Source organism: Cygnus olor, chromosome 22 (genome assembly GCF_009769625.2).
Source record: "Cygnus olor isolate bCygOlo1 chromosome 22, bCygOlo1.pri.v2, whole genome shotgun sequence".
Lineage (NCBI taxonomy): Eukaryota > Metazoa > Chordata > Aves > Anseriformes > Anatidae > Cygnus > Cygnus olor.
Genome location: NC_049190.1, coordinates 6,385,669 through 6,399,032, shown reverse-complemented (window position 1 = coordinate 6,399,032; position 13,364 = coordinate 6,385,669). Strand labels below are relative to the sequence as shown.

The 13,364-nt window shown below is 42.1% G+C and overlaps 1 protein-coding gene across 15 annotated transcripts in view; it reads right to left on the bottom strand.

Moving 5' to 3' along the window:
- ARHGAP32 (Rho GTPase activating protein 32) overlaps window positions 1-13,364 on the bottom strand; it is a 262,792-nt gene that overhangs the window by 52,974 nt on the left and 196,454 nt on the right. For 9 of the 15 annotated variants that reach the window (XM_040534596.1, XM_040534595.1, XM_040534602.1 and 6 more), the window contains 2 exons: window positions 8,583-8,633; window positions 5,882-5,956 (listed from right to left, as the gene is read on the bottom strand). The exons of 4 other annotated variants lie outside the window; for them this stretch is intronic. In XM_040534596.1, coding sequence (XP_040390530.1) covers window positions 5,882-5,956; window positions 8,583-8,633 — 126 coding nt within the window. The remainder of the gene's footprint in view (window positions 1-5,881; window positions 5,957-8,582; window positions 8,634-13,364) is intronic. 2 more of the 15 variants (XM_040534604.1, XM_040534603.1) reach the window with 2 other exon arrangements.

Here is a 13,364-nt window from a genome sequence, read left to right as displayed (position 1 = left end):
AGGTATTTTCCAACCTTTGTGAATTTCATTCACAAAGGTAAAAAAGCAGTTAAAATGATATCACCCATAGCCAAGTGGGTAACAGACGACTTTCCCTTGCCCTTCCTTCCCTTTAGCAAAAGCAAGTTCCCATGAGAACAAGTCAAAGAATTTGATGCAAGCTTTCTGATGCAGTCACAGGATTAAATGCTGAAGAAGAATGAGCGCGACACCAACACAAGTTCTTAAATGAAATCCTGTAGATGAAACTTCAGATCAGCCAAGTCTTCTGAATTAATCAAATGCAAGCTGATTCGTGAGCTAGAGAAGCAAACCCTAAAGGCCTGAGCAATGTTTGGATCTGTACTTTGCAGCAGTTTAAATTCACTGCTGGCAGAGGAAGAGCAAAGAAGCGAAAGCAGGATGGCAAGACAGAGAGGGACAGAGTAGTATTCTTGCCTTGGCTGCTAGCACAGGATTTTTGATGCAAACATTCTGCAGATCTTCTCCAAGCAGTGGACAATACATCCTTTTATGTGTTCGCTTCAGGATTGCCCCGCACATACACCATGGCCATGCCCAAACCAATTCGTTCTTATAAAGCCAAACAAACGCTAGGGATTTGCCAGCACGTACTCTCCAGCTCCACTCACATCTTACACTATTTAGAGTTTCACACAGATACGCATCTCTAAGGGCATCAGGGCAATAGCCAGATGGAGCCAGAGCCCAAGCTCCACTCCTGTGCATGCAGAGAGGTGATGGTGGAGCTGCTCAGCCTACATGAACGACCAGGACCAGGCTTTAAGCGGAGATCTGATCTATGCACTACCATGACCCTTGATAAACCCATTTGCCAGTGCAAGAAGGGGTCAGTGCTATGGGCTGTCATCTAAGGTTAAAGTTGCCTGGAAATATTTCTGAGCCACAACTTGGCTCCCACACTAATTGACAGAATTATTCAGGAAAAAGAAGAAGAAAAGCAGAGCGGAACAAACTACCTTTTTTCCATGATTTCAAAGCTCTTACCACAATTGTGGAATTTTGCTCAAGCCAACTATTATTAGAGTTAAGTCCCACTTTGACAGAGCTTGTGAGAAAGGAAAAAATATCTAGTTTAAAAATAACAACAAAACAAAACAAAAAAGCTAAGTGGAGAGCAGTGAGAAACAAGCACAGAAGAAGTGAAAAGAAAGCTGGCCTTATTATTAGCACGGTGGTGCCTACAACACCCCTGTGCTCAGCCAAGTTTCTCCGCTGTACTTCACAAGCAGCCATCCTATTTTGGTGGATTCAACCTCTCAAAAGAGGTTAAGCATGCCTGCCACAAATGCCATGATTATTTCCATAACAAAACCACTAATACATTTCTTTCTTACCTACACAATACACAGATCTACATAATTATTTCTGAACCTATGCATACAGATCGTGCACAGATATATACACCACCATTATTCATTTTCTTTTCCAGTTAAAATTCCCCAAGAAACGTGGGCAAGACTTGCCACAAAATCACTTGTCAAACTCTGGGGAGCCTGAAGCTGCTGTCTCTGGGTTCAGCTTCTTCAGAAAGCCCCAGAGGCTATGGGTGACCACAGACATGGAAGAAATTGCCCAGGAGGGAATGCAGAAATTAATCTGCCTCTTCCTTCCACCTGTGTTTCATGCATGTCCCCAGGGACTTGAGGGGACTCGACACGGGTTCCCAGTGCTGTGCCTACACCGGGAGTGCCTCCCAGTGGAGATGCAGAATATGCTGACCCAAGACATTTCTCAGCTGGCAGAGCTGCTGCTTCCTTGACATAACCCCAGCCGACAACAGGGCTCTTCTGCCAGGACAGCTGTGCCCATACCCGACTGGGTGTGCAGGGCTTTTTGTGGTGGCGTGTTCTTTTTTTGGCAGATAAGCTGTGTCAGCTCTGGCTGCTATCTCTTCCTTACTTACAGCGGGATCAGCTGTGCCAGGAAAAACATGACTGCAAATCTGGCCTGAGGTTGGACACAGAGGCCTCATTCACTGATGCCCTGCACCTGTGCTGTTACTGATATTGCACAAAGCAGCCGAAAGGTTGCCAGAGCAATCACCTTTTTTGTTCATTTTGCACTTGTGCACGTGATTGCACAGGGTGCAAGGCAATGCTCATGTGAAATGGCTTATACCTGTAAATTGCTTGCTTTGCACACACAGCAGTTGTTCCTGCAGGCATAAAGCTCCCCCCTTCTGGGCTACAGGGAGGGAGACAGGCAGGTCTTGTAGCTGACTTGAAAACACCCTATTCATTTCAGGTAAAGAAAAAAAAAAGCTATTAATGAAGGAGCAAAACCACACTGTATCCATCTCCTCATCTCAGGTCCCCAGAGCCTGCAGATGCCCTTTTGGTTTAGTCCAGACTTCTCCTCTTCTCCCTGCAGCTCTTTTCCCAAACTACAGAGCCTCCTGCCCAGCCTCCTTCCTCTGCTTCTGACCCTGCCTCCCAGGGGTTGTTCAGACAGGGCAGCAATGCCCAGCTCTCTTCTTCTAAAGGGAAAACTCCATTCTTTCAAACCCAGGCCTCCCGAAGAAAAAAAAAACACTTCAACCAATTTACCCACAAATAACTGATAACCATCAAAGTACGTTTCCATAGCACCTACAACATGCTACAGAAATATCTGTTTTTCCCAACTGCAAATACTGCATCAACTGCGAACATTACCTAAGACTCCACAGTCTGTGGGTATGAAACACAGTCATGGGTGCTTAAAAAACCCTGCCAAAATGCATGCTTTCTTCTTACTGCCAGAAAACATCTGCACTGTTAAAGGATTAAAGGATTAAGAAGAAAAAAAATTCACTGCCTTCCTAACGCTATGTATCCCTAGGAATTTATTTGAAACTCTTAAAATTCTTGCTCATCCCTCACTTATGAGCGAGCCAGAATTTATGGATTTTATTTATGTGGTCAGAAAAAGTATTTCAGATTTGCCTCTGAAGGCTGTATTCAAAAACAAGTTATAGACAGAAGTATGTTCTCATAGACAGAGGCACAGTGCAGTCTGCAGAAAAAAAAATTCATAGTTTTTTACTTTTAGGACATTTTTTTCTTTGAGTTCCATGAAAATCTATCGTTTGTCCCAGTTTGGAAGAGGACCCCCAGAACTGCTATGCACTGGCATCTACATCCTTATGTGCCTGCAACCCGCTGGACACCCCCAGTTTCCTGAAATGCTGAGCAACCTCAGAAATCTTCACGTATCTTTTCACAGATCTCTATAGAATAACGTATCAAAAACTTCCCTACTGCAAAGGGAAAGGGGGCATTTTGAAGATAGCTCTCTGTTTCAGCTGTGCAAATCGTACTGGAAATCCTCTGCCTCAGTGGCTGGCTCTGGGGAAAGCCGGGGGGGGTTGCTGTGCCCCCACACTGGGAAGGGAAAAGGGAAGAAAACCCCAGAGCCCTGGAGCAGCCTGCTCATACAGAGGTCTCCCTGGCGCCTTCTCCCAAACTAACGCTGAGAAAGCAAAACTAAACACACAGCTCAGTGCTGCTTGGCTTGCTGAAGCACAATGCAACTACTGCAAAATTCACTCCCTAAAATGGGGTTGAAGAGAGACGCTTCAGTAGCTGGGGCAGGACATCATCAGGCTGCTGCTCTCGGGATGCACCAGCTGGGGAGGAGGGGAAATGGAGCTTGGGGTTGGTGGAGGCTGGATTAAGCCCACAGGTGCTTTGTTCCTGTAGTTCCCCTGCTAAACACCACATCTAACAGAATTTGGACACCTAACTACCATACGTTCCTTGCAGCAGCCTTCTAAAGGGAAAAACCTGACAGAATGTGAGTGCTACAAAAACAGCCTAAAAGCTGTATCCAGTCCCGAGCCCAAGAGTTTTTCATTCTAGGCCAAGATCAACTTCAGATTACTTACTGACGCTTACTTTTCCAATGAACACAGAATATGTAATTTAGAGTTTCTGTCAGTATCTGTTCCTAGAATACAGGCTCTAGGAAGCTGTTCTCTCTAACTCATACTTTCCGGCAGAATCACAGATTTTATGGTGCGACTTGCATAGGAGACCAGATGAATCCTGTATATAGCAGCATTTCCACAGATCAGCCCACAGTTCTGATTCCTTTCTATTTCTGCCAAAAAAATGAGAAGGGAAAAAAGGAGGGGGGGGGGGGGGGGAAGAATCACTTTGAACGAGGGAGGGAGAGCAAAGAGAAAGGGAGACTGCGGAAATGAAAAACTAACAGGAAAACGCTGCTGCAGTTCTGATTTGTACTTTGATTCTGTACACAAATTTAAAGAACTAAAAAGACTGACAACTGCAATAGCATGTCTTATAGCTGTGTGCAGTCCTGAGCAGTAATGGCAATAAATCCCCTTCTCCTAAAAACAGGTAATTACTGGCGCAATTCAGAAAAATGAGCACTGAAAGCAAGCAATTCAACATAATAATGGAAGCCCAAGTTTGGCATTCCTGACATATCCAAGATGCAAACTACCAGCAAAATAATACTGCTAAGAAAAATTCTTTGTTTTTAATGCAAGCATCCAACACACCACTTATTACAGGAGTAAAATAAAGTCTTAAAGCCTAGCTAAAATATAAATCCTCCTTTGGTGACTTTAGAAGGCAGCCATGGAAGCAGAGACAAGGACTTCAGCACTGGGAGAGCTGAGGCAGCTTTACACATAGGGAACCACAAGAAGATTTGCAATCGTTTGAAATACAATTAGGAAAAATGCCTGGCACTTACCAAGCACTTAAAATCACTACGCTGCAGAAACATTAGCCTCCTTAATAAACTTAAATACAATACCAGCATTGTGGAGAGCTGAACCCAAGTGAGCTCTGACTAGTTGTACTTATTAGTATCATTTCAATATCAAATACCCATTAACCTATTCATTATACTCAAACAATACACTGGGACCATCTACATGAAATGTACAGTTACCATGTGAATTCATTTCAACCTCAAAACAAAGGGATGTAAGAGGACAACATGTTGTCTTAATGCTTCCCAAGAAATATGTCTTATCGCCAGCCTTACTGTAAAGCCCCGATCTAACCTGCTGTAAACAAAAAGTTACACAATTACTATCCTAAAACACCATTTTCATTTTCTTAAAAGTCCAGATACAATTTATTGAAACAACAAAGAAGAAATGTCTGCTATCAAGTACCTCTCCATAATCAGTGATCAAATTGTTTAAGTACATAAAATCCACCAGAGATGCATCTCAGTTCCTTAGTTTCACTTGAACACTTCAATTTTACCTAATGTTAGTTCTGAAAATCTGTAGCGACGTTGTCATGACAATGCCAACACAACACAGTTGTTTTCTGCTATCACTGCGCAAGTGGGCAGACATTAGGGTCATTTACGTTGCCATAAAACTACAGCATGTAACCACATTTCTTTTCTCTCTTATTCGAGCAAGTTCTTTCCTCCGGAACATGGTCAAAGAGGGTTTGGCACACTCTTTGGATATAGCATTCGGAGGCCCAAATTGAACGCCTGGGAAAAGAAGAACACTTTACATTTAAAAATTCATCGGTCAGGAAAAAAAAGAAGCTAATTTATGGTACAGACTAACAGCCACTGATACTACAGAGCAACCACACGCTCACATTCAAGACCTGTTAAGCAGTACTGTTAAGATTTGGACTCACGGACCTGAATGAAATCATTGCAGAAAATCTGTTTGTGGGGAGATTCTTACAGTCAGGCATTGGCTTTTTCAGCCATCAGATATTAAAATAATCACAAAATCTTAATAATAAACTATTTTGACTACATCTAGCTTCTGTAAGCAAACCTAGGGTGTTAGTAAATAGTTACTGCTATCACGTGCAGTGTTAGGCTTGGTTAGGACACCGAGAGACCAATTGTACTTAACGGGCTCTACCTGAGCTCAGCTGGGACTGGTTCAGAGCCTCTGTAACACATGCAGAACCTGGCTTTACACTATCCATCTCCAAATCTGCACATAATTAACGTCGGGTGGGAAGAGGGCAGAGCGACAGACAGAAGGCAAGAGAAAGGACAAAGTTAAATTAAAATATCTCCTGGAACAAGCTGCAGGAGACTAACAGTTTGATTTGTAGAGACAGCAATTAGAGAAACAGTGCTACAGAAACGCAGATTTCAGTGTCGTGCGTTCTAAGGTGTCGCTTTTCTGGCATGTTCTAGACATGAGGTACTCCTAACTAGCAAGGGCTCTGTGCAAACGTGAAGTGATATGCCAAGCTCACAGGATGAACAGCAAAAAAGATGAGGTGAGCTGAAATAAACTGACCGAGCACCCAAATTCCAAGGCAACTTGAGCTGCTGAGGATGCAGGTGGACGCTACTGGTACCCGAGCATCTGGCTTAAGGCTGGCTCAGGTCTGAGCGCAGCAGATGCAGTCTAATTCTCAACTCTAGTGCTAACAAACACACAGTACGTAAACACATCACTGCAAACACTTTTCACTTTAAAAAAGTTTTGAAAAATTCTATAAAATAGATCCCAATTTAGTTTGGCAAATGCTCGTTGAAGAATCACAGATGTTTAAACATAGCCGCAACTTGCACAATAGGGGGCTTTGCTAGGGCTGGGAGACTGCAGATTTCGAGTGCATTTTCAGAGGCACTCTGTCCCAGTTTCAAAAACATACTTTGCCCCATGCCTCCTTATTCAGATCTCAACTTTTTTTTTTATGGGGAAGCCGAGGGCCAAAAAAACCCCTCAGGGTCTAAAAACTGCTTCCTGAGCACAGAAAGTAACTTCTCCCAACACCAGCAGAGCCTGAACAGGCCCCAGAAGCTTTCATACTTAAAAAAATACATCAAGTATCTTCCTAAATTGCTAGTAACAGAAGACATGCAACCATGATCTTTGGTACACAGAAACATCACAAACAAGAACCGCCAGTGCAGACCACAGAGCAGAACTTAGGCACGGGGGGAAGCGGCACACGCTCTCTGGTGGCGCTCTGTGCGGAGCGATAGCCAAGTCTCTAATCTCTGTTGCAATTCCATGACTCACAAAGGGACACGGCTGTCAAAGGAAATTAATTTCACACAAAAAACAAGCAGAACCACTAACACACTAACAAGCCCTATACCTTTGAGTAGAAGTATTATAGCTGTTCTAGTGGTGAACTCCTCCTCACAAACAGCTTAAAAAAGGGTGGCTGAACGCTAACCTTTCAGGTTAAGTGAGCTGAAATGTGGCTGTTCTTTGTCTTCAAAATAAAAAGGGGGAAAAAAAGCCACAAAACAAACAAACAAACAAACAAAAACACCTACTTTTATTATCTGAAGTTAACTATTACTGAACCCTAGTGGGAATGACATCTCTGAAGGGCCCATACGTTCAAGGAGCTGCACCAATCCCTACCTGCATGTTTGAAGGAAACTCCTCAGTCCTTACCAGTGCCCACTATTCTGACCTCCCAAACTTTTTGGCAGGCTATATACTGGATGTAGTCAGTCATAGCAATTTTGCCCTCAATCTTAAAAACACTACCCGAGTTTAAATACCCCTGGCTCTTGTTGGTTGGGATACTTGCAGTGGAAGAAGCCGCACACAGGCTCCATGACCACATCTGAAACACAAACCCTGTTCTCCCTTTCCTCTTTGAAGTCTCCTCCCTTCTGTTTGGAGAGCATTTGATGATCCGGGCTCATGCTCTGCAAGGTGCTCAGGACATGAAGTCCGTACCCCAGAAACAAGGCGCTTTCTGTCAAACCACACTCCTCTCCGTAGGAGCCTGTTTCCATGTCACTGGGCTATCAGCATCTCCTCGGGGCCAACAGGCTGCAGGTGTGCGTGGGCACGGGGCATGTATGTGTACATCTATACACGTACACACATATTCCATATTTATATAAAAATATATACATAATATTTGCATAGCCAATGTTAAGACTGATTTATGAAATCCAAACAACATCCCTTTGGGAGCTGATATGTGTAAATGAGACCTTTATCATAAAACATATTAAGTCTATGGAAACAGCCTCCAATTTTGCTGGCAATAAGCTATTGTTATGAGGTCTAGGTTACCACTAGCTGGACCTAAATACAGGACCACAGCAGCATGAAGCAGGATGCTCTGCCTAAGCAAGCCACCTCCACCTGACACCCAGTTTCACTTGGGCCATTGTGAAATACCACGTACAAAAGGCATTTTCTCATCTTTTAGCAAAAAAAAAAAAAAAAAAAAAAAAGTTTGCTTCTGAATATTTTCAAGTCGTAATGTACTTTCAGACCCATGTTAAAAATGGGTGATGGAGAGAAATTAAACTTCTCTTTCTTTCAAATTGGCATTCTCACTTGGTTGCCCAGCACTTTAGAGAGCGATTTCTTGCAGTTATGGTATTATTGACTCAGAATGATTCTATCAGCTCTCACAGAAAAAAGTTAGAATTGGTTTCTTTGTTTCCCTGCTGTATTATGTTTTATGTCCAAAGAGCTTTTACAAAGGCACAATGTTAGACTGAAGTTTTGTTTTTGGTTCCCTGAATATCCTTCAAAGCAACTGTGCTACTGAATGGCATGTACAGAAGGAAAAAAGAGAGAGAGACAGAAAGAAAGAAACAAGGAATAAATGAAAACGTACAAGGGGGGAAGTAGCTCCAGGACGCTGGACGGGCTCCGTGGGCAGGGGAGACTGGGAAGGTATCATTAAAAAAAGAAAAAACAAACAAAATTTGGTTAAAACATGCACCCATTCCAAATGGGTTAATTTCACACAAAGCTCAGCTAGGCTGTACACAGTGCAACACAAAACCACAGGCTCAGTCCTTCGTGTTGTTGGTGCTTTATTCCCTGAACACTTTGGAAATTCATTAGGATCCAAGAATTCCCCACCCAGTGTGTCCCAACTCAAAAAAAAAAAAAAGGCATTTAGCATGTTTGAACTTTTAGCACAAGGCCCAACCCTCTTGAGCAACAGAGCCGTAGGATTTGTTTGCATTACTCCCAATGCCTGTTAAGCATGTGTCTACGGTTAAGCCTATGTGTAAGTACTTTGTTGAGTCAGGAACTGGGCTGGAAGATGCAGTGTGTCTTTATATAAATGGACAATGCCAACCTCTTAAAAAAAAGAAACAAAACTTCCACATTTGTAAATTTACATTTTGTGTAAATGGGTTCCTAGCACATTCGGCTTTCCTCCATTTCTAGCGGTAATACAGCAGACAGCTGCTTTATCTTACATTTTATTCTGTACAAAAAGGAAAACAAAATTGTCTAAGATAAATGTTTTCCTCTTGACAAAAGGTTTTCTTCCTGAAAATCACCAATTGCAGACACTGCTGAGGCTTTGCTCTTGCTGCCTCGGCCCCAAGTGTTGGCTTTTTGCTTGGATGAAATTAAGAAAACACAAAGTCCAGAAATGACTTCTCCACAGATTAGACCAGTTCTAATCTGGGCTTTAAACAAGTTGGCATTGTCCTGCCTAAAGCAGCAGCTTCTTCCCAAAGAAGCAGCTTTTACACTCACATCGATGACCTCCATCCCCAAATCTTTGTCCCTCCACTCAACAGGAGCTGAGGGAAGGTGATTTCTTGAAGGAGGGGCCCTTAGGCCTGTCAGTACTGAAGGCACATCTTCTGTCTTCTCTATCAAGAACTCCTGGCCGCCCTGAGCGTGTTAGTATGTCTGCTCCCACACTGAAAACAGTACCTGTCTTGGCTCAATGGAAGTCTCATTTAATTTAGCTTTGCTGAAACAGTTGCATGTTAAGTGCCAAACAACTGGTTTGTTTACGTAAGATTAACGAGAATGGTACTAATTACATACATTGTATCTTTCCATATTTTCCTTATAAAAACACTAATTAAGACATTATGTGCTCATAGGTGTCAAACGGCTGCTCAGCCCAGGCATCTGTGGGATGTGAGTTCTGTTTGCACCTTATCCTTCCTGATTTAAAAAGCAAACCAAACCAAACCAACAAGAAAAAAACACAAAACCACGCCATCTTCTTCATCCAGGGATTAGCAACTAGCCTGTTTCAAACCAGGCATTACCTCGTTAAGAGTCTGTTATGATTGCAATAGCTCTAACACAATCAATGTAACTCAATTTGCATTTTTTTTCTACGAAGATTAATTCATTCTGTACCATTCTGCATTCAGGACTGTACCAGAGTCTTCAGGAGGTTAGAACGGATAGCCACTGGGTCCTCCGAGAGTCTGTTGCCTGATCCAGACCTAAATTTTAATCCTTCTGAAGTTCAGTGGATTATCTGTACTTGACTGTTGCCCCAGATTAATCTGTTATTTTTGTTTAAAAATATATTTATTTATAATAGCTTGTAATACTAACAAGTACCCTGTAATGTATCCTTGATTTCATGTAAGATTACATTTATCTGTTAAATCTAAATTATATGAATGGATGAGAGAAGAATTTGAAAAATCCCTCCATAGATTTGGGCTGAGCTGCCGAGCCCATTCATTCATTGTCCCAAGCAAGACTGAGGAATGGGTGAGAAAGACCCCTGAAGTTTTAAACATGTTCTTTTGGGGGAAAAAAAAAAAAAAAAAAAAAGAAAACATTACCTTCCTATACCCCATTTCTTCACCCAGGTTCACTGTTGCACTGTAAATTGCATCTGTGTTCTTTGTTTCCCCACTGACACAAGATGCTCCCGAAACCTTCAGACAAATCACCACGCCGAGGCACACGGCAGTGAAGATTTGGTACGCAGCAAGAACTACTTGTTAGCAACAGACACGAAACAAATAGCATGTATGAGGTGACGCATGGTATGTGATTTTAAATACTGTTAAACTACAAATATCCAGAATTATGAGAATGGACTGAAACAGATAGCTGAGACGTGCTGCCTGTGACTTAACTACGCCAAAGCAATGAGTGGGGACGGTACGAGCACACAGACATAAACACACTGTTCCCAGAAAAGACCAACAAGAGATGGACGAAGTGGATGAGAAGAGTAAACACAGCCACAATCTATGAGCAATTCCCAAATGTTCACTTATAAGGAAAAAAACACAACAGCTATTCACTTTTTTTCTTCTAAGCACCGCAATGAATATTTAAAAGCTTCACTTCTCACCAACTATCTGAAATTCAAATGCAACCTTTCATCCCGTCTCTTTAAAAATCTTTATAAATACAAGCTGATTCCATCTATTGCAGTACTGAAATTTGGCTAAATTGTCAGCAAATGATATTAACTGTAACATATCAGATATTGACTCAGTATAATAATTTAGGACAAGAAGTAAACCTTAGAATCCTGTATGTGAATAAGAATTCAGGAAGAATTCAGACAGGAGAAGTCAAGTACTCAAGAAAACGGATTTGTTGAGCCCGCTTCCCTTCGTGGACCTTTATGGTGTTTTTTACACACATTGAAACCAGTAGGATATTGGTTTGCACCTCGTCTGAAAAACTGGGGGCACAGGCTTAGCACAATCCTGAAGGGAAAACACCACTCAACAGGCAACCTCCAGGAAATCCTGAGCACCCCATCTTCTCCTCGTATGGCTTTCTCATGTGCCCAGAGTTTGAAAAAGGAAAACTCCAAACAATTTTCTTAAGCAATAATGAAACCTACTTTAATTGTATGTATCTATATATCTATATAGATATCTGCAAGTATACCTACCCTTGCAGCATTCTGGGAGATAATTTTGACAATCCAAACTTCACTGTCAAATGAATTTCAGAGGTGATCGAGGCAAAACCGATATTCTTTCTTACTACCTTGAATTTTCAAAATTGAATAAAATGGACAGCTTTCCCCCGTGGTCCATTTTCCTTCTCTTTATCTCAGGCGCTGGCTGCATTATCACTGCTGTGAGCCTTTTACTTCCATGGTCAATTAAAATGTTGTTTCTAAAAGCAGAGTTTGTACTCAGCTCCGCTCCCACTGCCTGCCTTTCATTTCCATTTGAGCTTCAGTCATTATTTGTACTGTATTTAAGGCCGTTGCAGTATTTTATGGTTCTATTAAAATGTTGTCCTCATCACTTCAGCAAATCAAACCCTCTAATTATAAATACTAATAAAAACACAGGGCAGGAAGTTCTTCGCTTTCCATCTGCTTTTCATTAGATTACTCAATGCAGCCAAATCTATGGACAATTAAACAACACAAGCAGTTCTACGTTTGTGAATTCCTTCATGGCAAAGAGCTTTATGCTGCAGATACACAATGTCCTAGATGCTCTACACACCATATTTTGATTAAATAAAATAAAGCTTGCATGTTCATAAGTATGCCTTATCAATGCCAAATCTAAAACTTCTCATTAATTCTGGATGAAATACCCTGACAATGTTGAATAAGGACAAAATCTCCAAGAGGTTCCTTTAAGGAAAGTCTTTTGGAAAAAGCCAATCTGATGTTTAAAATACAGCTACCAGGGGGAAATTAGTTTATGTTGATATTAAGGTGTATGGGGAAATACCCCACGTGTCAGCAACAGGTCAAAATGCATTAAATGCACAGAATATGGGTGAGCAAAAAGCAAGCTCTTCTGCATGATCCCAGCAGTGCAATTCCTGGCAAGGCTTTGAAGGAACTGCTCGGACGAATCCAATTTCACATTTTGCAGCAGTGCTTCTTAAGCCACTCGGAGTGCTCCAGCAACTCATTTCTGCCCCTTGCCACCCCACTGAGCTGTATTAACCAAAGCAAGGCAGCTTGGGCACCTGTGTGGTAACCCAGACCAGGAAACTGGAACTCCTTCCTCCCCCTTTATTATCTCACCCCTCCTGTATTTCACACATCATTTTTTTCCTCCAGGCAGATGAGTGCCTCGAGTTCTCCACCATAGCATTCGACATGCCTTAACCATGGGAGCCTCCTCCTAGTCCTTCTAGCTGCCCTCACGCCCCAACTTCTGTACCAGCCAAGGAAGTCTCCGGACATTGGCCTCCAGCATGCAAGTGCTGTAACCTCCAAAGGTGGAAAAAATAGAAAGCAGAATGCCGCAGTGAAATGGTATAAATTCTGTGTGCACAGGAAGGGCAGGGAAGGATTACACAAACAGCTGCAACTGTTGTAGCAGTCCTTGCATCTGAGCCCTTATTAGTGTTCTTCTAGAGCAGTCTTTTGCCTTTAATTGTTCGCCTGGAACAACTATTAGGGAAGGTCAACAGGGACAGCCTCATGACTTGGCAATATCTTTCAACACATTAGTTTTAATAGGACTTGGGCTTTTGGTATCAACTTTATAACAAACATTTCCCAGGACTGAAAGAGGAAATCCACCCCCTAGTGTGTTGTTAAAGCCAAATAGAATCTATTAATCTATGCTGCTTCATTATCTCTCATTAAAGCATAGCAAGAAACTACTCACTAGCAGTTCATGACATTTAATTGCCTGAGCCATATTTAATAGTAAACACTTGCTTATGA